Below are 27,481 nucleotides of genomic sequence, written 5' to 3'. Positions count from 1 at the left end.
TAAGCGATGGCGAGCAGCATGTGTAGGTGAATGATCGCGTGATAGGGTGCGATGGTGATCAGCATCCGCAAGAGGGCGAGCGTTCAGGGTTGTGCGATGAGGAGCAGCATGCGTAAGCGGGCAATCGTGCAGGGTTGTGCGATGGCGAGCAGCATGCGCAGGTGAATGATCGCGTGAAAGGGTGCGATGGTGATCAGCATCTGCAGGAGGGCGATCGTTCAGGGTGGTGCGATGAGGAGCAGCATGCGTAAGCGGGCAATCGTTCAGGGTTGTGCGATGGCGAGCAGCATGCGCAGGTGAATGATCGCGTGAAAGGGTGCGATGGTGATCAGCATCCGCAAGAGGGCGATCGTTCAGGGTTGTGCGATGAGGAGCAGCATGCATAAGCGGGCAATCGTTCAGGGTTGTGCGATGGCGAGCAGCATGCGCAGGTGAATGATCGCGTGAAAAGGGTGCGATGGTGATCAGCATCTGCAGGAGGGCGATCGTTCAGGGTGGTGCGATGAGGAGCATCCGCAGTTGAGGGTCGCGCGATGGCGATCAGCATCCGCAGTTGAGGGTCGCGCGATGGCGATCAGCATCCGCAGTTGAGGGTCGCGCGATGGCGATCAGCATCCGCAGTTGAGGGTCGCGCGATGGCGATCAGCATCCGCAGTTGAGGGTCGCGCGATGGCGATCAGCATCCGCAGTTGAGCTAGTAGCTGGCGAACCATGTTCCTTCAGAAGTGTTGGAGAACGTTGTCGTGCCAGCTGTAACACACGAGGGCGATCCGGAGATCGCTGGCGAGCTGATGATCGCTGACGATCGCTGGCGAGCTGATGATCGCTGACGAGCTGATGATCGCTGACGAGCTGATGATCGCTGACGAGCAGAAGGCTACGCGTGGAAGCCTGCGCAAAGAAGAAGAGTCCTTGACCCCGACCTGAACCGAAGTTCTAGATCGCGAGGGCGAACGTGGGCGCACAGGGCACGTAACAGGAACCGCAGGGAAGATCATCTTGAAAGCGCTGACGAACAGAAGGGCGCGCAGGGAAACCCTGACACGCAAGGGAAGAACCCCCGTGGGGGCAACCCTTTGCCCCGAAGGGATCGTTGTCCGCCGGGAGACTGATGTCCGTCGGAAGACCGCTGTCCGTCGGGAAGACCGTTGTCCGTCGGGAAGACCGTTGCCCGTCGGAAGACGAGATTAGACTGCTGTCCATCTGCACCAAGACGGAAGATCGAGAAAAAGAAGTTGTAGGCTGCAAACGGAGATTCAAAAAGGCGCCTCAAGCACCCTTATAGGGAGATGAGAGGCCCTTACGACGAGGCGGACGGAGGGCCTTACGGCGAGGGAGGCCAACAGCAACAGCAACAGAAGAAACCTCCGAAGAGGAGTCTCTATGAGTGTACTCTCTCGCGAACGAAAGAGAAACACTTCGTGGAAGAGACTGGTCAGCCAGTGACCTAAAAGGGGCAATCCTCCGAAGAGGAGCTCCTGCAGTTGCCCAGCCCCTTGAGCGAAACTGCAGGTGCGACCGCTCAGCACCAAGAGCATAGTCGCACGAAAAAAAGGCAAGAGAAGAACCCCCCAAAAGAGGAAAAGCTCAAGCCTGGACAGGAAAAAACTTCCCTCGGAAGGAAAGTTATCCGCCCAAGGAGGCAAGCCTCCTGACTGTTCTAAAATGAACTGGAGAGCTGTCCGTCGACACGGGAGTACTACCAGTAGAAGGAGACACGCCCCTGACGACAATACAAGGGGGAAGGCAGCAACAGCCGAATCCCCAGGACTCAACCAGACAGCTCACACCGTTGCTATATTACAGAAACGAACTAGATCGGTAACTGTAAAAAAATAAAACAAATAATATTAGTACACATTCATTCCCCCGGGAAGGCTCCGAAGAGGAATCCCGAGGAAAAGGAACAAGAATTACACAACAGGCACGTGCCCTCACAACCACTTACACTCGCGGAAGGAGAGCTGTAACCAAAACAGAATTATAACAATTATAATTATGTAACTATGTAATTATGTAATTTAAAAATGAATGAACACTAAAGAAAGAACGAAAACCCCGAAAGGAATCGTTCTACAAGCTGAAAAATTAACAACTACAATTAGATTCATAAACTAATTGAGACAAAATGTACGGCGTAGCAACCCCACCCACACGGGAAGGAAGCTACAAGGGCGTAGTAAAACATAGTAAAAGGGTGAACGACCTCAAGAGAGAGAGAGAGAGAAAGACCGAAGTCAAACTCGATCGCAACCCATAAAATTAGGCCGTGGTGGCCTAACTGCCGAGGCCTCCACGTAGATATCGTACACTACACACACACATCTGAAAAGGAAACTTACTTATTTCTATACTCAAATATATATACAAACATGAAAACATGTTTACATATATATTGAGTAAAAGAAAAGTAAGCGATTAAGTAAAGACAAAACAGACAATGGCTGCCAAGCGAGGACCAAGACAGAGACGTCTGTCACAGTCCGAGCCAAAAGTGAAAGTGAGTATTCACCTGTGTGTGAGGGGGAGGAGGGGTAGCTAGCTACCACTCCCCTAACCCCCCGCTAACTAGCGCGGGGGTAATACACCCTCGTTAAATTCTAATGGCTCGCCATTTCAGCTACGCTAAAAGTAATAACCCTTTGTAAATAGCGTGGTTTGTATTTCGGTTACGGAACAAATCTACATTTACAAGTATGGATACACATTTATTCTTAAAATTAAATTACTTTTTCAGTACTACATTAAAAACTAGAATATATTTGTTTGTAAGCTTCCATAGGTTCTTATTAACCATATGATATATAATTGCAACTATAAATAAAATACAGAACTGGGAATGGTTATTTGTAGTTTAGCCTAGTGACAAGTAAATTCAACTTACGTCATTTTTCAACTTACATCCCCTCTCCTGGAACCAATTACCGACGTAAGGCAAGGTATACCTGTACCCTTATAAATAGCGTAGGTTTGTATTCCACTTACGGAACAACATTTTTTTATTACCCATACGAGTCTAGCATATCCCTTATGAGACGAAAGGTTAATCTGGATATTCTATTCCTTCTATAGCAAAATAAAGTTTCCTCATGTCTATTATTGTTTTGTGGTTATGTGACACCTAGTACGATTTCCTCAGACTGATGGTGCTTTCTTTATAAAAAGATTCACTAAATCAGTTCGATTGTATTTTGTTTGAATGGCTGGATGCACCGTTCTCTTACAAGTTTGACCCTTAACCCATTTCACCTAACATGTTCAACCAACATCCCATTTCACATTTAATACCTTGCTTCCTTGAAAACACCTCTCTATCTCCAACAGGTAACAACTAGAGGTAATATTTGTCCTAGTTTCAACAATGTCACTTGAAAATTTCCTAACCCACTTCCCTAATTTCACTATAACCATAATAAGAAAACCAACTGCAATGCAGTGGGAACTATAAGCATGAATAATCATGGAAAATGTGATGAAAGAGCTGAAAGGAAAGGGAATTATGACGTATCATTGCCTACATAGTTGCCCTCAACCAATTGATGGCTCAATGCTTGCCACGGGGAGGAATGTATCGAAGGTCCATATGAATAGATGATTTACATGACAGTTCTTCCACTTTTACATATGTTTACTAGGCTTACGCACATTGTGTTTAGTAACAATCCTTTTTTATTTCTGTTTGACCTATACAGTAATTATTTCCGTTGCAGTATTTATGACTAGACTCTCACTTAATGAAAACAGAACAATTTTGTGTCCATGATTTACAATTACAGTCTAATCCTTTTTCTTCTCTTTCTTGTACAGTATTTCTATATACAATACTGACCTTTTGTAGTATTTTTTTTTTTTATCATTTTACTTGTGTTAACCATTAAAAAGTCCATTAGAACCTATATTGTACTGCATAGCTCTAGATCATCTTTCTTTCAGATCAGAGTAAAGGACCACAGATAAATTAACCTAACAAAAAATCTGACTTCTTTTACTTTACCCCAGATTCTTAAGACCTTTAAAAACCAAAACCAAAACCAACCTTCGTATTAGCAGCAATCCAATTTGAAGTTTCAGAATCATCATCACATTTCTTGATCCAACTTCTCAAAAGGTGACATTTCACAGGGTCATGCCAGTTTTCTCCACAGTTGAAACAAAACACATTCCTACATTTACACATTACTCGTCGTGCCTCTGGATACTGTACCTTGATGGCATAATTACAATCTGGGTAAGGGCACCAGCGTAGTAGTCGATTACACTGAAAAAAAAAAAGAACTATTAAGTAATCAGATCTCATATTTAAAGTTAAGTAACTAACTCCTATTGAACATTAAATGATATACAGTAATAGATAATAAATCTAATTACAAAACGATAATTAATAAAAAAACAAAAATTGAAATCTCTTGATATGCAGTAAAACCTCCTTATACTCTGTCAGTATGTTCCAAGCACTTCCACGGTTGTAGGATTCCATAGATAATAGGGTTTTTTCCACTTGTATATATTCATTAATATAAGAAATTATATTTTATGTAAATTACACTACAGCAATGAATGTTCTATACAATGTAATACTGTACACTACACAAATTTTATACTGGCTATATCTACTTTCTCGAACTGCTAAGTATAAAATTTACAAGTAATGTGTAACATACATTACTACAATGATGCCTCGCAACACGAAAATAATTGGTTCCGTAAGGGCTTTCGTAAAGAGATTTTTTTCATGTAGCGAGTCGCCTTTTATATGTAAATAGCCTAATTCGTTCCAGACCCTAGAAAAACACCACATTAAATGATTATAAAAAGGATATGCACCAATAAACAGTACTAAATATGACAAATTCGTAGATAATTTGTATTTTTCCTAACCATACAAACCTTAGCTATTTAATTAGGGTATTACTTTCGGCGTAGCTGAAACGACGAGCCATTAGATTTTTAACGAGGGTTTACTACCCTCTCGCTAGTTAGCGAGGGGTAGCTAGCTACCCCTCTCCCCCTCACACACCAGTGAATAGCTCACTTTGCTTAGAGGTAGGACTTCCCGGGGGACAGGGCTGGCGGGCAAGTTTGATTAAATAGCTAAGGTTTGTATGGTTAGGAGAAAAACAAATTAATTATCTACGAATTTGTCATTTGTTCCGTAACCGAAATACAAACCACGCTATTTAATTAGGGTGACTTAACCCTTAGGTAGGGTGGTAAGTCCCAGCCGTACTGGCTTTGGCTTTTGCCCGGGGACTCAGTATCTGAGTGTGTAGAACTCAAGATAAGGAGTCCCTGCAAGGACCACGGCCTGCGTAAGCTAGTGTGTGAAGGAGTGAAGTGTGACTCGTCCTAGGAAGTTGACCTGGAGTCCTTTAGATAGAAATCTAGGTTAGGACGATCCCAATACCACTTCGTAAGGGTATGGGGACGTGACAGTATTAACTTAATACTAGGAACACAAGGAAACATGGTTTACCTGCAGTGGTTTGAGGTCAGCTGTGCAGAGAACCCAGGATCCTGCTTTCCCCAAGAGAGGGGAAAATGAAGAAAAGAATAAGGGCCAGGCATACCTTTTCATTCATGCAGACTAAAACCGGGTAACAATGCCCTCAACCTTCTGCTACTTGTCCATTAAGGAGCCTGAGGTTTAAACCAGCTGTTGTGCTGCCACCACAGGGCCGATAGAGAACGTATCGAGCCTCCTGTGGTTCACGTCTTGCAGGTAGTGGGCTGTGAAGGTCGTTTGACGCTTCCACACCCCTGCTTGTAGAACTGCGTCACAGAGTAATTTCTCTTGAATGCCAGGGACGTAGCGATGCCTCTGACATTGTGTGCCCTAGAGCGACGTGACGGAGGAGGGTCAGGATTCAAGGAATGGTGGATAATCCTGCGAATCCAATCTGAGATTGTATTCTTAGTGACCCTCCTCTTCGTCCTTCCTGTGCTCACGAACAATGCTTGCACTCGAGGACGGATTGCAGCTTTTCTCTTAAGGTAGAGCCTCAGACTCCTTACTGGGCACAGTAGGAGATGGTCTGGGTCATCTGTTACAGAACGAAGACTCGAAACCTGGAAAGAGTCGAACCAAGGGTCCGGCACTCCCGGATTCTGAGTCTTGGCAACAAACTCAGGGACGAATCTGAACGTTACCTCCCCCCTTCCCCTTGAATGGGCGATGTCGTACGAGAGACCATGCAATTCGCTGACTCGCTTGGCCGAAGCCAACGCTAGCAGGAACACCGTCTCCCAGGTAAGGTGGCAATCTGAAGCCTGGCGTAATGGTTCGTAGGGAGGTCTCTTCAGAGACCTGAGAACTCGAACCACGTTCCATGGAGGAGGTCTCACTTCTGACTGAGGGCAGGTAAGTTCATAACTTCGTATGAGGAGAGAAAGTTCCAGCGAGGAAGAAATGTCCACTCCTTTAAGCCTGAAGGCAAGACTTAAGGCTGAGCGATAGCCTTTCACTGCCGAGACTGAAAGGCGCATTTCCTCCCCCATATACACGAAGAACTCCGCTATTGTTGGAATAGTGGCATCGCGTGGAGAGTTGCCCGTTCCACGACACCAACCACAGAAGACTTGCCACTTCACCTGGTAGACCCCTGCGGATGACTTGCGCAGGTGTCCAGACACCCTATTCGCAACTTGTTGCAAAAATCCTCTCTCAGTGAGGAGATGCTGGATAGTCTCCACGCGTGAAGTCGAAGCGAAGCTACGGCTTTTTGGAAGATGTTAGCGTGTGGTTGTTTGAGTAGCTCGTGACGTGGAGGGAGTTCTCTCGGAATCTCCGTAAGGAGTTGCAGAAGGTTCGGGAACCATTCTGCGTGATGCCATAGCGGAGCTATCAGGGTCATTGATAGATTGACCGATATTCTGGTCTTGTTGAGCACCCTCCTTATCAGACAGAACGGGGGAAAGGCGTACACATCGATGTTGTCCCACCGTTGTTGGGACTGGGGAGCAGTGCAGCGGGAGCTTGAAGTTCAACGCTGTAGTGAACAGATCCAAAATCGGGGAACCCCACAAAGTCAGGACTTTGTTGGCTACTTGAGGATCCAAAGACCACTCGGTACTCACTATCTGCGTCGCACGGCTCAGACTGTCAGCGAGCACATTCCTTTTGCCTGGAATGAAGCGAGCCGCTAGTGTGATCGAGTGGACTTCGGACCATCTCAGTATCTCTACTGCAAGATGGGATAGCTGTTCTGAAAAGGTACCTCCCTGCTTGTTGATATAAGCCACCACCGTGGTGTTGTCGCTCATCACCACCACAGAGTGACCCGCCAGGACTTGGTGGAACTTCTGAAGTGCCAAGAACACGGCCTTCATTTCTAGCAGGTTTATATGAAGGTACTTTTCTGATTCTGACCACAGGCCTGAGGTCCTGTGGTTCAGAACGTGGGCCCCCTACCCTTTCTTTGATGCGTCCGAAAACAACATCAAATCCGGGGGAAGGACGAGAAGATCCACTCCCTTTCGTAGGTTCTCATCTGCCATCCACCACTGGAGGTCTGCCTGTTCCGCATGACCCACAGGGATCAAAGTGTCCTGGGAATCGTGTCCTTGATTCCACCAGGACTTGAGTCGCCACTGGAGAGATCTCATTCTGAGGCGACCGTTGGGAACCAGACGGGCCAGGGAGGAGAGATGGCCGAGGAGACGTAACCACGCTTGGGCTGGAAGTTCTTCTCGTTTGAGGAAAGGCCTTGCGACCTTCCTCAGCCTTGCTATCCTGTCGTCTGATGGGAAGGCTTTGTGGAGATTGGTGTCTATGACCATGCCTAGGTATACCAGTTTCTGAGAGGGCTGCAGAGAGGACTTCTCGAGATTTACCATGATCCCTAGATCCTGGCAAAGTTCGAGAAGCTTGTCTCGGTGGCGAAGAAGGGTTGCCTCCGAGTCCGCTAGGATCAGCCAGTCGTCCAGATAACGAAGGAGACGGATGCCGATCCTGTGAGCCCACGATGATATCAGGGTGAACACTCTGGTGAACACCTGAGGGGCTGTGGAGAGACCGAAGCACAGCACCTTGAACTGGTAAATCTTGTCGTCTAGGCAAAATATTAAGTACTTCCTTGAAGACGGATGGACTGGGATCTGGAAGTACGCGTCCTTCAGGTCAGTGTACACATGAAGTCTTGTGGTCTCACTGCAAGTCTGATCGTGTCTGCCGTCTCCATGCTGAACGGAGTCTGTTTGACAAACCCGTTCAGGGTTGAGAGGTCGATGACTGGTCTCCAGCCTCCAGACACCTTCTTTACAAGAAAGAGTCGACTGTAGAAGCCTGGGGACCCGTCCACTACCTCTTGGAGAGCGCCCTTCTTCAACATGGTCTGGACTTCTGCCTGGAGGGCCTGCCCCCTTACTGATCCCATAGTAAGGGAGCTCAATGACATTGGATTCGCTGTCAGGGGAGGTATCTGGCCCGAGTTGCTGCCACCTTGTCGCGCAACTTTGTAGGCATCCCCCCACTGGTGGACATGCAGGGGGACTGCCAATCCTGCCGTTTAAGGCCTCTGCCATTTCCTCTAGGATTTTTACCTCCCCTGGAGGAATTTTTGCTCCTTCTGCTCTTGGCAGAAAAAGGTTTAGACACCTTCGGCTTTGCTGCTGTCGTCGTCTTTGTGTCCTTAGCTGGACGGGGCTGTTGGGCTGCTGGAGGTTTGTAGGGCCTCGATGTCAGGGCCCTATGGATGAGGGAGTCCTAGTTGGACTTCCTCCACCTCTCAGCGGTTAGCTCCACGTCCTTAGGCTCAAACAAACTCTTACCGAGCACGGAAGAGTGTCTGAGCCTGCTAACGTCGGAACTGGGGACCTTCTGGTGGAATCTCTCAGCCACTGCGTCCCGTCGTTTGAGAATTATGTTGGCCCACAAGCTCGAGAATTGGTGGGCCAGAAACCCGATAGTTTGCATGCCTGAGAGCAAGAATGTCTCCAGTGCCTTCCTGGTGCTTTCTTTGGACAGATCCTCAGACCGCACCAGGATGCCTAGACCCCCCAGCCAGATGTCAAGCCACGAAGTTGCCTGCATGGCACACTTCGCCACCTTCTCCTGGCTTAGGATCTCAGTAGCCGAATAGGACACGTGCCGGTTGGAAAGTCTCTCTAGAGGGACTCCCCCAGTGAGTTCTTCCACGGAGTGGTGAACTGGAAGACCCAAACAAGTCTCCTTTACGATCTCAAAATACCTCCTCTGATGGACTCGAGGAGGAGGGAGGAGCTTGTTACCGGCGCTGGATCTACTGGAGGAGGCAAGCTCAGAAAGCTGGCCCTCGACCTTGTCTCTGGCACTCTTCATCCCTTGTGACCAGGGCAAAGCTGCACTGGCCCTAGAGGGTTTCTGGGTGCCGTAGACTCGGTCCAAGACCGTGTCCTTACCCTCACGAGGAGGAATCTCTGGGTCTGGAATCCCGTTGAGGTTCCTCATGAGGGTCAGAACTTGCCAGAAAGCATGTTCTGACTCTTGGTGCTCTCCTCCTGAAGGACTGGCAGCAAAGTCTCCTGTCCCCAGTGGCTCTTCCTGGGGGGCTCGTGGACATTCTCCGAAGGTCTAGTTGGCTCCTGTCTGATCCTTGCCGAAGACTTAGGAATAGTCTTCGAGTCCTTCGGTTCCCTCCTGGGAGGGATACAGGACTCTAGTAACGATGGATGCAGGCTCTTTTCCACCCCTGTTCGAGAAGACTTCTCAGGAAGAGGCGGAGTTTCCCCCACTGGTGCGATGGGGGAACGATCCGGCTCGTCCCACTCTCCTGAGGATGGGTAATCCTCATCCGTAGGGGAGGGAGAGAAAGTCTGGGAAGAGAAGGAGCCTTGCGCAAGGATTTGCGAGGAGACAGGATAGCACTCGGAGAAGTCTCCACGGAGGGGACTCCTCTCTTCCTCTTCAAGGGGGAGAAAGCTGCCACTGATTTGTGACCTAAGTCAGAGAGCACAGGCTTCATAGCCTGCATAAGAGCTCTGACTATGGTCCCGAACCAGGGCTGCTGGCTGACAGTCGCGCTGTCAGACACTCCCTCTGGAGGGAAGGGGATCATTCGATCCCTTGGAGCAGTCGACAAACGAGGGTTCGCCTGAAGAGAAGCTGAAATAAGAGAGTCCTTAGACCTGTCCGGAAACCGCCCCTCCTCCGGCAAGTGCGCTGTTCTGCGCTTGCGGGGAGGGGATGAGACGATGACCTGTCAGCCTGACAACGATCGCACTGGAGGTCGCGCGATGAGCCCTGTCCTGGGTCTCGCGCGATAGGATCGTACGCAGTAGGAATTTCGCGCTCGCGCATGGGCGCGGGCGTGCGAGGTTGGTGGCGTGGGCGCGGTGGCGCGGGGGCGCACAAGAGAAGGCGCGGTGGCGCGGGGGCGCACAAGAGAAGGCGCGGGGGCGCGAGTAGGAGATGGCGAGGGCGTGTGGTGTGCAGGAGCTAGATCGTGAGGCGGGGTTGAAGGCTGGATGCGAGGGCGCGCAGTAACCTGATGTGGTACGGTCGGGCGCGAGTGCGCAGTAGCGCGTGGGCGCGTATCTGGGAATACTGGGCGAGGGCGCAATTGTACAGCCTCGTGATAGCACGAGGGTGGGTCTGCGCGTTGGCACGCAGGTGAGCGCTGCGCAGTCTGTGCAGGTATGTTAACCTGAGGCAACCGTGGGCGCGCTGGGCGCGCATCAGGAAATGGGTGTGCAGGTGTGCGCTGCTGCAATGGGCGCGCAGGTGTGCGCTGTTGAGTTGGGGGCGCCTCGCGCGCAACTGGAACATCGCGCGCAACTGGAACATCGCGCGCAACTGGAACATCGCGCGCAACTGGAGGTGCGCGTACAGGATTGCGCAGTCTGGATGGAGAGTCCAGGGGTACCTGCGAGCGCCCGTGCGCTAACTTAGGCACCTCCTGGACTGCGCGCTGAATTGTAGAAGAACGCTGGCACGTTGTTGAGCGCGTGTGCGCTGTATCAGAAACTGCGCGTGATGGGCGTGCTTCGCGCCTAACTCCAGAAGTGCGCTGAGAGTCTAGAGGCACCTGTGAGCACCTGTGCACTAACCCAGGTGCCCCTTGGACTGCGCGCGACATGACAGGAACTGGTGGGCGCTGGAGCGCAGGTGAGCGCATGTGCGCAGTTGAGCGCATGTGCGCAGTTGAGCGCATGTGCGCAGTTGAGCGCTGGCCCGCTAGATCAGGAATTGCTGGTGGGCGCTGGCGCGCAGTAGGTTGTGGGAGCGCAGGGGAACCCTGGCGCGTAACAGGAACAGGTGCGCGCATGCGCGCAGGTGAGCGCTGTAGCACTAAGTCTGGAACGGCAGCAGCAGCATGATGGCGCGCAGGAATAACCTGGCGCTTAAGGGTTTGAGGCGCAGTTTTGCGCTCAAGTCCCTTATGCCCCGAACGGAACGGTGGCTGCGCAATGACAGGTTCGGACGGCGCGTACTGCGCATCAGCATCTTTAAAGGGTGACGGCAGGTCAGCAGGTCTGGAGGGAGACTGGTCACAGGGTCCCGAAGGACGACCTTCCTCCAAAGGGGATTGCGAACGATCTCCGGAGAGGTCTAAGGTGGTAGCTGGCAGGAACGGTGAACGGCGAGTCGTCTCCTCCGCAGAGGACTGCGGGGATGACGAGCCGAAGAGGCGCCTCCTAACTCCCTTGTGAGGAGAAGGAAGACCTCTACGGTGAAGGGGAGGACGAGCCTTCAGCCTTATATGTCCACGAGGGGCCGTGGGATCAGCAAGCTGACCATCGTAAGGCCTCCGCAGAGGAGTCTCTGTAAGTGAACTCCCCCAAGGGGGAGAATCACCGGCAGGAGAGACCGTAGGACTTAGTTCCTCCCTCGAAGGATGTTCGGAGGAGGAACCTAAGCCTTCAGCTACCTCAGCAACAACAGGCACAAGAGTTTGACTAGACACACCCGATGCCTCCGTTACAACAACGTCAACGACAGACAGAGGATCTATCCCTGCTGTAGTCGGCGATTGTTTAACAGCTGCACCTAGTTTGATCATATCAAACAGGGCTTCCCTGGAGGCCAAACCCTGAAGCCCAAAGGAAGCCCAAAGCTGTAATAAATCCTTGTTATTAACAGACAAATGAATATTTATATCCTCCTACGGGGGAGGAGGGGCAGCTGCCTCGCTATGGGAGGCAACTACCTCTCCCGCACCCCGGGATCGGTCAACAGCAATACGGTCTGCACTACCACTCGCCGGCCTCTCGGAAGAGACCGATCGAGGGGGAGCTTCGGAGGGGGAAAGGGCTACGGAAGAAGTAGTCTTGGAATTTTCTCTCTTCAAAGAAACCTCTGAAGGAGAAATATCCCTTTTAGACTTTTTCTTCCGGCGCCGGGCAAACCTCTCCCACTGGGAGGTAGACCACTCCCTACATTCAATACATAAGTTACCGCTATCACACCGTTGGCCCCTACAATGAGGACACAAGGTGTGGGGATCAGTGTCGACCGCCGACATAAAAGTCCCACAAGGGCGGCCAGGTAATCCAGGATACGTACGCATATTCAATAATAGAGGCCAACTTCAAACACACACTGTAGGAAAAGAGAAAGCAAAACAGATTAATGGCAGTCAAGAGAGGGTGAGCGCAGACAGGTCTGATTGCCACCCCAGGCCAAAAGCAAAGAGAAGCATTCACTAGTGTGTGTGAGGGTGGGGGTAGCAAGCTACCCCTCCCTAACCCCCGCTAACTAGCGGTGGGGTAGTAAACCCTCGTTAAAATTCTAATGGCTCGTCATTCAGCTACGCCGAAGTAATTACCCCATGTAAATAGCGTGGTTTGTATTACAGTTACGGAACAAATAGCGATCATATTCCAAAAGAAAAAATACACACATGCTCTCTGCATTTATACATACTGTGTGGGGATCAAGAGCAGCTTTTGGAAGCCGGTCTAGCCCTACACACAAAATCTAACAGAGGAGCCATCTTGAAAATCAAGTTAAATTAAACTGTCCAAGTTGGACTAACAAAAAACTATCTTATTCGTGTGAAAAAGAAAGGAAAATCCAATATAAACGAAAGCCATAAACAATAAATCAAACAATGGGTACTTCACCAAATTTGTAGACAAAGCAAACCCACAACGAAGCGAATTTACGACGTGTTGTTTCAAACAGCGGCAGGGAATTTCTGAAGACTGATGGGAAAAGTTCCAGTTACCTAGTTAGAGGGCGCTCAGATATGACCACCTGACCACCTGGTCGGCGATTGCCACGAAATTAGAATTACTGCCGTGCGCGCGATGAATCGGCATGATTAAGCTATATATATGTACTGTAACTACCAGGGAAGTTACATATTTAAAAGGCTATAATTTTACTTAATTAAGGAAGAAAACCATTTGGAAGGGCAACCTAACCCGCGAACAAGAAAGGTGTTACCCCCGCGCAGTATCCTGCTGGCCGCCCATAAGCGAGCAGCTGCACTCCCTTCCCCAGAAGATTCTTCTAAAAACACGTAGAGGGGAGGGCAGCGATAACAGCCAAACGGAGGAGTATCCCAACGACGACGATCCCCTTGCGACAGCACCCATCTGTCAACGGGAAGACCAATGACCAAGGAGGAAAGGTGGGAAGGGAAGGTTTTCCGTCCTTGAGAACCTGCCGTACTACGCTGTTACACAGACAGCACAACACTGAAAAGAAAACCTACAACATAGATATAAAAACATCAAGTACATATGTTATCATATATATAACTTAAAAAGTTATTAAGTCAAAGATTGATGGCAGTCCAAAAAAGGCAAGGAGGAAGAGCGGTGACAACCACTCCATTCACACCAAAAGCAAAGTGAGCTCAATCACAGGTGTGTGAGTTGGAGGGGTAGCAAGCTAACCCCTTACCCCCTCCTAATTAGCAGAATGGGTAGTTAACCCTCGCTAAATTCTAATGGCTCGTCCTTTCAGCTTCACCAAAAGTAATAACCCTATAAATAGCGTTGGTGTGTATTCCAGTTACAGAACAACTGGAGGAACACACCAAAAATTTAGAATACGATGAAACAGGGAACATAAATACACGATAGGGCTCCTTTGTTGAAATATATAAAGAAAAAAGGGCCAAATGTATACTGCATAGAAACATTTAGCCAAATGGAACTCCATAACATAATTGGTTCAACAGGGAAATAGCCAATGCAATAAGAACTAGAGACAGCAAACATAAATCAATGGGTTCAAAGCCTTCAATTCATGAAATTTCCAAGTACAAAAAATTAAGCCGAAAAGTAGATAAACTAGTCAGAACGGCCAAGATCAATGAAGAAAAAAGAATGGCTTCAGCTAGTAAAAAACAAAAAATATTTTTCCATATGTAAACTAAAAAAACAATAAAAAACAACATTAGCCCATTCAGAGACTCGAAGGGTAATCTTATAATAAATGATTTGGAAAAGGCAGAATTGATGAATGTATATTTCACAACTGTATTCACTAGGGAAGAATCAACGACCTTCCCCGAACCAGCTATCAAATATGATATTTTCAATTTAAAATAAATTTTTGAATATACTTACCCGGTGAATACAGTATATATATAGCTTACGTCTCCGACGGTCGACAGATTCCAAAAACTCGCGAGCGATTGCCATGAAGGCTGCCGGGTGTGCCCACCAGCGCTGACTATCGGCCAGATACCGCATATACTTCTCCATAAGTTCAGTTCTTCTCAGTCCGTAGGGTCTCTATCGGGGAGGAAGGGAGGGCCTTTAATTATATATATTCACCGGGTAAGTACTGTATATTCAAAAATTTATTTTAAATTGAAAATATTTTTAAATATTAAACTTAGCCAGTGAATATATATATATAGCTGATTCACACCCATGGTGGTGGGTAGAGACCAGTATTAAAACAATAAAGGCATATATGCTCAAGAGTTTTTGACAAATATTCAAAAAACAAACTTAAGTATAGGTACCTGATAAGGAAGCTGACTCTGATGAATACTCTGACTCATTAGTCCGCTATCCTTATGAAGCCCAGCGATCCTCTCAGGATGCTGAAAGACTTCTAGGAGCTGTTATAATCAGGGTGAACACCCCTACAACAGGACCTCATCAATACCCTTAATCTGGGCGCTCTCAAGAAACAATATTTTGACCACCCGCCAAATCAAAAGATTGCGAAAGACTTCTTAGTCTCCCGTACAACCCAAAACAAGATTAAAAATTTCAAGAGAAGATTATAAGGATATTGGGATTAAGGGAATGTAGTGGTAGAACCTTCACCCACTACTGCACTCGCTGCTACGAATGGTCCCAACGTGTAGCAGTCCTCATAAAGAGTCTGGACATCTTTCAAGTAATATGAAGCGAACACCTACTTGCTTCTCCAAAAGGTCGCGTCCATAATACTTCTAAGGGATCTATTTTGTTTAAATGCTACTGAAGTTGCTACCCCTCTAACTTCATGAGCCTTAACTTTAAGCAAATTACGATCCTTCTCACTTAAATGAGAGTGTGCCTCTCTAATCAATAGTCTAATAAAATAAGACAACGCATTCTTCGACATAGGCAAAGAGGGCTTTTTAACGGAGCACCATAAAGCCTCTGAAAAACCTCGCAGCGGTTTAGTTCTACATAAATAAAATTTAAGAGCTCTAACGGGGCACAGCACTCTTTCAACTTCATTCCCAACAATCTCAGATAGACTGGGAAGTTCAAACGATTTAGGCCATGGACGAGACGGAAGTTCATTTTTGGCCAAAAAACCAAGCTGAAGAGAGCATACTGCTTTATTAGCGGAGAAGCCGATATTCTTGCTAAAAGCATGTATCTCACTAACCCTTTTCGCAGAAGCCAAGCTCACCAAGAAAAGAGTCTTGAGGGTAAGATCCTTCAGGGAGGCCGAATTTAACGGTTCAAACCTGTCTGACATAAGGAACTGCAGGACCACGTCCAAGTTCCAAGCAGGAGTAGAAATATGACACTCCTTGGAAGTCTCGAAAGACTTAAGAAGGTCTTGAAGATCTTTGTTATTAGATAGATCCAAATTTCTATGCCAGAAAACAGAAGCTAACATGCTTCTGTAGCCTTTAATGGTACTGTAGATGCAGAAAGGGAGCGACCATTTCTCAGATAAAGCAGAAAATCTGCAATCTGCGCTACAGAGGTACTGGAAGAGGAAATAGAGGAGGACTTGCACCAGTCTCTAAATACCTCCCATTTAGATTGATAAATCCTGATGGTAGAGGATCTTCTAGCCCTCGCGATCGCTCTAGCTGCCTCCTTCGAAAACCCTCGAGCCCTAGAGAGTCTTTCGATAGTCTGAAGGCAGTTAGACGAAGCGCGGGGAGGCTTTGATGAAATCTCTTTACGTGAGGCTGACGCAGGAGATCCATCCGCAACGATAAGACTTCTTGGAATGTCTACTAGCCATAGAAGTACCTCTGTGAACCACTCTCTCGCGGGCCAGAGGGGAGCAACCAACGTCAACCTGGTCCCTTCGTGAGAGGCGAACTTCTGAAGAACCTTGTCTAGGATCTTGAATGGTGGGAAGGCATAGATGTCTAGGTGAGACCAGTCCAGCAGGAAAGCGTCTATGTGGGCTGCCTCTGGATCTGGAAATGGAGAGCAGTAAATCGAGAGCCTCTTTGTCAGTGAAGTCGCAAAAAGATCTATGGTGGGTTGACCCCATGTCATCCATAGCTTCTCGCACACAGTCTTGTGCAATGTCCACTCCATGGAGATGACTTGTCCTCTTCTGCTGAGGCAGTCCGCTAAGACATTCATTTCTCCTTGCACGAATCTCGTCAAAAAAGAGATGTTTCTTGCCTTAAATGGAGTTTCTTCTGATCCGTGGACCAAAGACCCGAGCATTCCAGACTGCCTAGTGGCGCTCCCCAACCCAAATCCAATGCATCTGAATACAACACATGGTTTCGGTTCTTGATCGCAAGCGAAAGACCTTCTCGAAGTCTGACGTTGCTGTCCCACCAAGTCAGACGTATCTTGACTGAGTTGGAGATTGGGATAGAGATACTCTCTAAGCCCTTCTCTTTGTTCCAATGGTTTAGGTGAAATTGGAGAAGGCAAAGGTTTATTCTACCCAGAGAGATAAACTGCTCCAGCGAAGAAAGAGTTCCCACGAAGCTCGTTCAAACTCTTACAGAGCAACTGTTTTTCTCTTGCAAGTGACGGACTTTTAACAGAGCTTGTTCCATTCTTGTGGGAGACGAAAAGGCCCGAAAAATTCGACACTGTATCTCCATCCCCAAATAAAGAATAGTCTGGGATGGAGTAAGTTATGACTTCTCTACGTTCACTATGAGACCTAGCTCCCTTGGTTAGGTCTATGTCCATTGAAGGTTCTCCAGACAGCGATTTAATGACGATGCCCTGATTAGCCAGTCGTCAAAATAAAGGAAGGCTCTGATCCCTGAAAAATGTAGAAAGCTTGCTACATTTTGCATGAGCCTTGTAAAAACAAGAGGAGCAGGACTGAGGCCGAAGCACAGTGCTCGAAATTGGTACACTACTTTCCCGTCCACAAACCTCAGATATAGTTGAAAGTTTGGATGAATCGGGATGTGGAAGTATGCATCCTGAAGGTCGAGAGAGACCATCCAGTCGCCTTCCCTTACTGCTGCCAAGACAGATTTGGAAGTCTTCATCGTGAACTTTGTCTTGACAATGAACACATTGAGTGCACTTACATCTTAAGTACTCCTGCAGTGAACGTGGCTACCAGTTCATTGGAGCCATCCCTTATGGCCTTGTTCATGCATGACATAATTTGTACAGCAATACATTGTCCGCTGGAGAGACCTTCTTACTTAAGGCTCCCAAGGACCAATCCAAAAAATTAAAAACTTCAAACGCTCGAAAAACTCCTTTCAGGAGATGGTCTAGCTCTGAAGAAGACCATAAAATCTTGGAGCGTCTCATGACTAGACGACGAGGAGAGTCCACTAGGCTTAAGAAGTCTCCCTGGGCAGAGGCAGGTACTCCCAAGCCGAGAACTTCTCCTGTGTCACATCAGACGCTCGAGCGAGAAGCTAATTTAGGAGGAAAAGCAAAAGCAGACTATCCTAAACTTCTCCTGGATTCCAACCAGTTTCCCAGTAAGCGCATGGCTCTCTTGGAAGAACGAGAGAGAACGGACTTCGTATATGTAGGAGTCGAAGAAAGTCATGCCAAGAGTAAACTCAGACGGCGGAGAACGTGGAGCAGCCGTTACAAAATGAGTAGGACAAAATTTCCCTAAAGAAATTCATAATTTTTTTTTTTTCTTAAAACAAGGGATTGTTGGACAACCCTAGGTTCCTCCTCTTCTGAATGAATCCCCCAAAGGTACATTAGTTGAAAGAGGGTCATCAACTTCATCTTCAGAAGGCACATCATCTGATAAATCTAAAAACTTGCGAGAAGGAGATTTATATTCAGAATGACGTGAAGGAAAAGCCTGACAGGCTACAACTTGTATATGAACAGAAGTTAAAGTTGGAGGGTCGATGTCACATTGTGACAGCAGAGAATGTTATTCTACTACACGTCGTGACTGAAGTGACTGACGTTCAAACGTCACGTAGTAACAGCGGTGACTGCTGTTCGATGCTATATCGTGACTACGGTGACTGACCCTCGACGTCACGTCATGTCTACGGTGTCTACCGGTCAACGTCACGTCGTGTCTGCGGTGTCTGCAACTCAACGTCACGTTGTGACTGCGGTGGCTGACGTTCAAAGTCTCGGCGGAACTGCAGTGACTGCTGATCAAAGTTATGACTCGACTTAACTGACTGTCGATCAAAGTTACATCGAGATTTATGCTCCGCATCTCGTCTAACAGCAAAGCTGACACTAGGGATAACGTCAGCGTGACGTAACAAATCTCGTTTAGAAGGTTGAAGACCTGAATCACGTATCCCCGAACCGTGACGCACAACAAGCAAAGGATCCTTTCGCACAGGAACAGGATCGTAAGCTTTCATTAAAGAAGAAAACTTTAACAGCATATTTTGCAAAACCCTTAACTTCGGATCAACCGCACTCGGAATAGATCGTGACGTCGGAAACGTCTGTACATGAACGTCATCGCTATGAACGGGACTCTCATGATGACTACAGCTAGGACGTTGATCTTGTTCTGAAGGAACTAATTTACGTTTCAACCGTCTCGAAACCTTACGCCAAGGTTTTTTAAGAGACGAATCATCGGAAGACGAGGAGAACTTCGTCTCTCCTGTCTTATGGTAAGGACGTGCTTGAAGAGCAACGTCTGATACCTTTGAGGGAACGTCTGTTCGTTGGTTTACACCTCTCACTCCCTTAGGTCCTACGACATTCCTTCTCCCTGGGGTAGGGGAGCCTGAAAGAGGTCTCGGACTAGGCAAGTGACAAGCACGAACAAACGAACCCTCCGCAACACTGAACATGTTTTTCGCACTTTCTTCACTGACATCGCATTTTTTAATAATTTCACATAAGACATGAATAAAGCTGATTTCTACCTGAAGCACGCAATTCTCCCTTATATCAAAAGGTTAGAATTGCGAAATATGTCGTATAATGTAAGCTCATTAGTACAAAATTAAACACACATGCAAAAATTAATAAACATATACATATATATAGAATAAAACGGAAATATATAAAGTTAAAAAGATCAGTGACTTGGGAGGAGACTAAAACTAGATCACTAAGGACTACGTTTTCAATCTCTCACCGTACAGTGCCTTGGGATGAGAATAAAAAATAGAACGTTTTATCCTCTCTCTCTCTCTCTCTCCCCGTACAGAGACTTGGGACGAGAGTAAATATCTGAATCGGGAAGAACAACGTTACTCACTCCCAAACTCCTTGTACAGAGACTTGGGACGAGAATAAAGATTTGGATCGTTCTCTCTCTCTCTCTCTCTCTCTCTCTCTCTCTCTCTCTCTTGTCACTCACAAGAGAATGGCTCACTCACTCTTCGTCAATAAAAGGTTATTTGACTAAAGGAAAATACTAAAAGGACTAAGAAATTGAAAATTAACATGTTCCTTTAAATTAGTATTTAAAAAACTTCAGTTTGTAAGAAGAATGAACAAAAGGTCAAAATCGATTTACTCTTTCTGCAAAGTGAAACCGTGATTCTCTCTTTCTCTATCGTAACGATAGAGTGCAAACTGCTTAGCATAAATAAACCAAACGTTAGTTCATCTTTGAAAACAGCACGAAGACTATTCAAAGAATAAATTTCTTAAAATATTTTCTAAAAATATTCATCTCATCAATCTAAACAAAAATAAAAGTTGAAAGGGCTCAACGTTGTTTAACTTCGTTTTCCAAGTCAGTACCGCCTACAAAGAATAGGCATAGGTCGCTTATAAACAAAAATATAAAATTTATCTCGGTGTTTAGTATAAATGGAAAGCGAATCGAAGAGGCCTAATAAAGGCGGGTGAGATATAAAACAGAGGTAAATCTATAAATATCAACAATAATTTATAAAGTGATAAAATAATTACTAAAAGCCTTTAACACACTTCCGTACACTGAGGGAAGGGTCGGCCATCTTTTATCTATGGAAAATCCAGAGAGAGATTAAAAAAGCAAGGTTAAAAAAAAATATTTTCTCTCCTTTCAAAATAATTTCTTTTGAAGATCGTATTGTTTGAGAATAATCCAACACAGCGAAAGCCATAAAACCATGAACAAGTACTTCACCAATCAGTAGAAACTTAAGGTTAAGCGCGAGCGGAACCAATGCTGTCACTACCACCGACAGAGAAGAACTGAACTTATGGAGAAGTATATGCGGTATCTGGCCGATAGTCAGCGCTGGTGGGCACACCCGGCAGCCTTCATGGCGATCGCTCGCGAGTTTTTGGAATCTGTCGACCGTCGGAGACGTAAGCTATATATATATATTCACCGGCTAAGTTTAATATTTAAAAATACAGGGACATAGCCATTAAACAGAATCACTTTTACAATGGATGATGTCAAAAAGAAAATAAAAGAACTCAGTAAGTTTATGGCACCAGGTTCAGATGATATAGAGATTATAGAACTAGAAGAGATAACCCCACAATTTTACAAAATGTTCACAAAGACGCAAACGAAAGAAAGGCACCACAAGGCAGGAAACTAGGCAATGTTCCTCCAATCTAAAAGAAGGGACCAAAAGAAGAACCTGGCAACTCAGACATGTGTGTCTAACTTCAGTGCCTTGCAAAATTTCTTAATCAATTACAGTAGATTCAATAGTAGAACAAATAGAGATAAACTATCTTCTGACAGACAGCCAACATGGTTTTGGTTCTGGTACTGGTGAGCAGTCCACAGGAAGTTCTGGTTTAGGGACATCTTGGACAGGTCGATTGCCCATCCGGAGACAACTATCTGAGTTGTCATGTTCAGATTGTCCGCCCACATATTCTTGCGCAGGATGAAGCATGTTGTTAAGGCAAGCTAATTTCCTTCCGTCCACCTGAGGATTTTCACAGTTCGAAGCTATTGGCACTCTGTTCCAAGTCTTATTTTCATCAATTTGATGCTCCTTCTTTTCTTAAAGTTGCTTTAAGTTTGGTCTAATAACAATAACAATTATAATAATAACAATAATAATAATAATTATGAAAATAATAATAATTATAGGTGCCGTAAAAAGGTCTCACCTTGTTTGTTTAAGTGGGAAACTACTGTAGTGTTGACACTCATCAGCACTTCGTAATGCCCTTAAAGGAGCTGATGGAAGTACTTGATGGTCAGGTAAGCTGCCTTCACTTCTAGAAGGTTATGTGACACCGCCTTTCGGATTCGGACTAAAATCCGGATGTCGTCAGGTGTAACAGATAACGCCCCCTCCTTTTATTAATGCGTCTGTGAAGACCAACAAGTCTAGGGGAGGAGAGACATCTACTCCTCTGAAGAGAATAGTGTCTAACATCCACCAACTCTGGTCTCTCTTCTGTTGAGGTCCCACCAGTACTAGGGTACTTGGTGGGTCTCTGTGCTGACACCAGGTCATCAGATGTCACAATAAAGACTGTAGGCTATGTGGAGCCAGCCATGGAGCACTAACTTCTTAAGGGATGTAAGATCTATCTATCTATATACCAAGGCACTTCCCCCAATTTTGGGGGGTAGCCGACACCAACAACGATACAAAACAAAAAGGGGTTATCCCTGCGTGTCGTAAGAGGCGACTAAAAGGGACGGGACGAGGGGGCTGGGAACCCCCTCTCCTGTAAAAAATTCCTGCGAGACATCGACAAGGGATGTAAGATGCCCCAGTCATTTTGCCACTGGTGCTAGCAATTTACCTCTCGAGAGAAAGCTCTGACGATAATTGATCCCCTGACATAGAAACCTTGCCTAGTGCAGTCTTGACCAAAGGTGGAACAGTTTGAGGATGGTCAGTCTGTGAAGGGGAGGTTACCTACTATTCCTCTTCGCAAGGGCGAGCGTTGGCAAGGCGAGGGCTGGGAGCATGTGCTCACGAGGTGAGAGCTGAAAGAACGAGCCTTCTCAGCTCTAAAAGGTAAATGCTACCTGTGTGTGCCTGCGAGGGGAGTGTCAATGATTGTTGTTGTGGGGTGAAACTCATAGAGCACGCTTCTTCCAGTTCGGCCAACCGCAAGATGAGAGCTGGATCTGCACACTGATTTGTGCACTTTTCCCCAGTTCTCAAAGGTAACAGGTCTACCCGTGTGTGCCTTTCTCAGCTCGCCAAGTTACCGTGACATACAAGTCGCCTTTATGTATAATAGATGTATCCTGTTTGAGTGGGCCCATGCTGATACCTGAATGAAGATCCTGGTGAATGCTTATGGAGCTGTTAATAACCTGAAAGACAGCCTCCTGAACTGGTATACCATGTTCACTACCACGAACAGGAGGTACTTCCTGGAGGGGTATGGACTGGGATCTGGAAGTACGCATCATTGAGGTCTATTGTAATCAAAGCTTAGCGGTCTGATTGCTTGCCTGACAGTGATTGCTATCTGCATTACAAACAGTCTAGAGTATGAACTCGTTCGACGGCAAGAGGTCTTATGACCAGTCTCCTACCTCCATACGCCTTCTCGACTAGAAAGGGTTGGCTGAAGAAGCCTGAGGACCTGTCGCAGACCACTTGGAGAGCGCCCTTCTCTCCCATGGTCTGAACTTCTGCCCAAAGGGATATGTCCTTTACAGATCCCTATGTAAAAAATGGTAAACATTATTGGGTAATATTACGCAAAGTTGTACCTTATCAAAAAACCAGACAGCAGACATGTCGGCGAAAAAAGGTGAGCATGTTTGTGCGCGCACTGCGGTACATAAGTGACCTAAGAAGAGTGCTCCTCTGCCGCATGACCTGACCCTTTGTCTGGAGGCTAAGACCTTTGACAATTCCGGGAAATAAACTGATAAGGCCGATGATGGTAAATTAGAGGAGTTGGTAAACAAGAGGAGGAATCACAACTGGAGCATGAACACAGTACCAATCTCCGACATGTGACACCATCCCCTTCTTTATCCAGATTGTAGGCATCATTCCACAGATCGCATTATAGAAGGAATTCCTCCCCTAGTGGAGGAGGCAGAAATTGAGAAACACTTCAGTATTTCGCATGCCATCCTTGTTCTGGGGCATGCTAAGCTTGCAAGTGTTATAATTTTCTCATGCATTTTCCAATAGCTTCTGGCATTTCCAGGTCACCCATCCAAGTACTGATCCCCACATTGCTTAACTTAACTTCTCGAAGAGAAGCTGTGTTCTTACCGTGGTATAGCCACCGACTTTCATAGCAGGTGACTGGCCCTTCTAGGCAAATGTCAGATGCGCCTTTGACCTGTCTGCTCTGCTATATATACTAGCACTACATCCCCTGATCCAGGGTCAACATCCATCCTTGGACTGTGCTGCTGTTGTGCTTGAATCAATCTCCTAATTAAAGGACAAACGTTTGGATTCATGTCGGAACAAACCAAGTATTTATAGCACTGAACTATACTGTAAAATGTTGAGTCTAGTATTTACCTTTACCCAACGGCACCAATCGCCACCAAAATAGGGTGCTTTACAAGTCCATAATTTAACTATATTTAATATAAAGTAGTTAATGAGACCACAATAGTTACAGCTTCCAACATAAGTGTTATTCTTGAATGCAAATAAAAAAATAAAATCAAAGCATAGATGTTGGTGGCCATTGGAATGCTTCAGTGAACCCTTGATGCCTAAAATGTTATGTGCCAGACACTCTACCCAGTATCTCTTCACAGGGAGAAAATAAAGAAGACCACTTACCTCTACAAAACTTTTTGTTATAAGGTGCTGGTACTTAAGTTTTACTTTGGGATCAGTTATTAGTCTCATTACTGTCTGATCATCAACAAGTATAGAACAAGCATGAGCTGCACAAGAAATAGTTTGTCCCATCCCTTCATCAATGATCTTTGTTGTGAGGTACTCTGTCCAACAACTAGTACAGAACCTATGTCCACATTCAATACCAGTCATCATCTGCAATGAAAAATTAAATGCTATTATATTAAATACATGATTAAATTAATGCACATGACTGAACAGTTTATAAAGGCAGAAGGTTTCCAAGGACCTTGAATTAAGTTCAAGCTATTTCTAAACATGACAACTTTAGAGATAATTTGTATTTTTCCTTAACTAATACAAATCTGGAGTTATTTATGTAGATTATCTTTCAGGGTAGCTGGAGGGTAGCCAGTGGACTTTAATTGCATGGAGGCAACCCTGCCTAACCATTTGAGTTGGTAGGCTGGGGCTTACCCAGCCACCTCTTTATATACTCTCACATCAGTGAAAGACGTAACTTTTTATTGCTGGCAGGACTTCTGCGGGACAAGTTGATGGCAGGCTAATTTATATACAGTAAATAACTCTAGGTTTGAATTAGTTAAGGAAAAATAAAAATTATCTAGGAATTTGTCATTTGTTCCCATACTAACAAACCTTCTGTTATCTATCTGGATGACTCACTCTTAGGTGCTTGGAAGTCATAGATCTGGCATGGACATTGACTCAGTTTTACCTAGTACAATATATGACTGTGGTCTAGGTTAAACTTTGACACCTCGCTGAAATATAAAAGTAAGTATACTAGCGGCCTGTGCAATGCAGTGTAATAGAGGTTGTTGTCTTGTATGAACACCTTTCGAGTTTATATGGGAAAACAAAACGTAATCCATTGCCCCCTCGCAGAAAGCAATGGGGACGTGGACAGTATAAATGTTTTATAACTTATACTAGGCTACAGAAGGGAAGTGAAAGTGGTCTGGTCTGTCTCTTCCACCCGCCCGCTTGAAGAACTTGCAACGCGGTGAAGTTCCATTAGAATCCAAAGGAAGTGCTGATTCCCCTGACATCATGGGCTCTAGGTCGACGAGCCTGAGGAGGATCGGGAGCCAAGGATCTTTCAATTACTTTCCCTGAGCTGACAAGCAGAGGTGTTAGTCTGGGCCATGTTACTGCAGCGCATTTAAGATAGTATCTCAAACTCCTCACCAGGCATAGTAACAACTGATCTGGGTCATTGGTTACAGAATGAAGACACAATCTGAAAGGGCATGAATCTATGGTCCAGTACCCCCGGATTTTTTAGTCTTTGCAATAAACTCAGGGACAAAGCTGAGTGTCACTTTACCCCATCCCCTTGAATGGGCAATGTCACATGAGAGGCCATGAAGTTCACTGACTCCCTTTGCCGAGGCTAAAGCGAGCAGGAACGCCGTCTTCAAAGTGAGATTTCGGTCAGTTACATGGCGTAATGATTCGTAGCGAGGTCTTTTTAAGGATCTCAAGACGCAAACCACGTTCCAAGGAGGAGGCCTAATCTCTGACTGGCGGCAAGTGATCTCATAACTCCATACGAGTAAAAAAAGCTCCAACGAAGAGGAAATATCTACTCCTTTCAGCTTAAAGGCTAGGATTAACGCTGAGCGATAGCCTTTCACCGTTGAGACTGAAAGGAGCTTTTCCTCCCGAAGGTATACAAGGAACTCCGCTATTACTGGAACAGGGGCATCGAGTGGAGAGATATTCTTTCCATGACACCAACCACAGAATACTCTCCATTTTGCCTGGTAGACCAAAGCTGAGGACCTACGCAAGTATCCAGACATTCACTTCGCAACTTGTCGTGAAAAACCCTTCTGAGAGAGAAGACCTGGATATTCCCCACGCGTGAAGTCAAAGCAACTGCACGGTTTTGTAGAAAATGTTCACGTGTGGTTGTTTGAGTATATCTGGTCGTGGAGGGAGTTCTCTCGGTAGATCTACTAGATGTTGCAGGAGGTCCACAAACCACTCTCCATGATGCAATAGCGGAGCTCCAAGGCTCATCAATAGATCTTTGGACGCTCTGGTTTTGTTAAGCAGTCTTCTCATCAGACAAAACAGAGGAAAGGCGTACAGTATATGTAAATGCTGTTCCACCGTTGTTGGAATGCATCTTGCCAAAGAGCCTGAGGGTCCAGGACTGGAGAACAGTACAACGGAAGCTTGCTGTTCAGAGATGTTGCGAACAGGTCTACAGTCGGGGAACCCCCCAAAGTCAGGACTTTTTTGGCTATCTAACGATTTAAAGACCATTCAGAGACTACTATCTGAGTCGCTCTGCTCAGATTGTCTGCGAGCACATTCATTTTGCCTGGAATGAATAGAGCTGATAGACACACCAAATGTTCTTCTGACCATCTGAAGACCTTTACTGCAAGATGGCATAAAGGCTGTGAAAAGGTACCGCCTTGGTTATTTGTGTGTTTATGTACGCCACTACTGTGGTGTTGGCACTCATGAACACCACAGAGTGACCTGCCAGCAACTGTTGGAACTGATGAAGAGCTAGGGAGGCTGCTCTCACCCTTAAAAGATTTATGTATGTGCTGGTAACTTTCTGACTCTGACCAAAGGCCGGAGATCGTATGGTGCAGCAGGTGAGCGTCCCCTCCCCCCCCCCCCCTTTTTTTATGCATCTGTGAAGAGCATCAAATCCAGAGGGGGACCGAGAAGATTCTGGTCCCGTCAAAGGTATTCGTCTACCATCCACCAACACAAATCCGTCACCTGATCCTGAGTTATAGGAACTCGGGTGTCCAATGGATCTGATTGTTGGTTCCACACGGACTTCACCAGCCACTGCAGGGATCTTATACTGAGGCAGCCGTTTGGAACAAGACGGATGAGATAGGTCAGATGGGCTTAACAGACTCTACTAACAAGAGGCTGGAAGAATTTCTTTACAGAGCAAGGGTGAGGCCACTTCCTTCAGTGTGTGTACTCTTTCATCTGATGGAAGACTTTTTCTTGGAAGGTGTCTATGATCTTACCGAAGTATACCAGTTTTTGTGAAGGTTGCAGTAATGACTTCTCAGGATTTATCAGAATCCCCAAGTCTTGATAAAACTTGAGAAGCATGCCCTGGCAACTGGGTCGTCTCCGAGCCTGCTAGGATCAGCCAGTCCTACAGATATCTGAGAAGACGACGGATAGCGTTCCTTTAAGCCCAAAATGACACTAGGGCGAACACTCTGGTAAATACCTGAGGA

At 46.3% G+C, this 27,481-nt stretch overlaps 1 protein-coding gene across 1 annotated transcript in view; it reads right to left on the bottom strand.

The window, feature by feature from the left end:
- ari-1 (E3 ubiquitin-protein ligase ariadne-1) overlaps positions 1-27,481 on the bottom strand; it is a 177,007-nt gene that overhangs the window by 74,960 nt on the left and 74,566 nt on the right. Inside the window, exons 4-5 of the mRNA XM_068356551.1 lie at positions 24,207-24,422; positions 4,037-4,258 (exon numbers count right to left, since the gene is read on the bottom strand). Coding sequence (XP_068212652.1) covers positions 4,037-4,258; positions 24,207-24,422 — 438 coding nt within the window. The remainder of the gene's footprint in view (positions 1-4,036; positions 4,259-24,206; positions 24,423-27,481) is intronic.

The sequence above is a fragment of the Palaemon carinicauda genome, chromosome 2 (assembly GCF_036898095.1).
Source record: "Palaemon carinicauda isolate YSFRI2023 chromosome 2, ASM3689809v2, whole genome shotgun sequence".
Classification (NCBI taxonomy): domain Eukaryota; kingdom Metazoa; phylum Arthropoda; class Malacostraca; order Decapoda; family Palaemonidae; genus Palaemon; species Palaemon carinicauda.
Note: the sequence above shows the minus strand (reverse complement) of the source record. Positions and strands in the feature narration are given on the sequence as shown.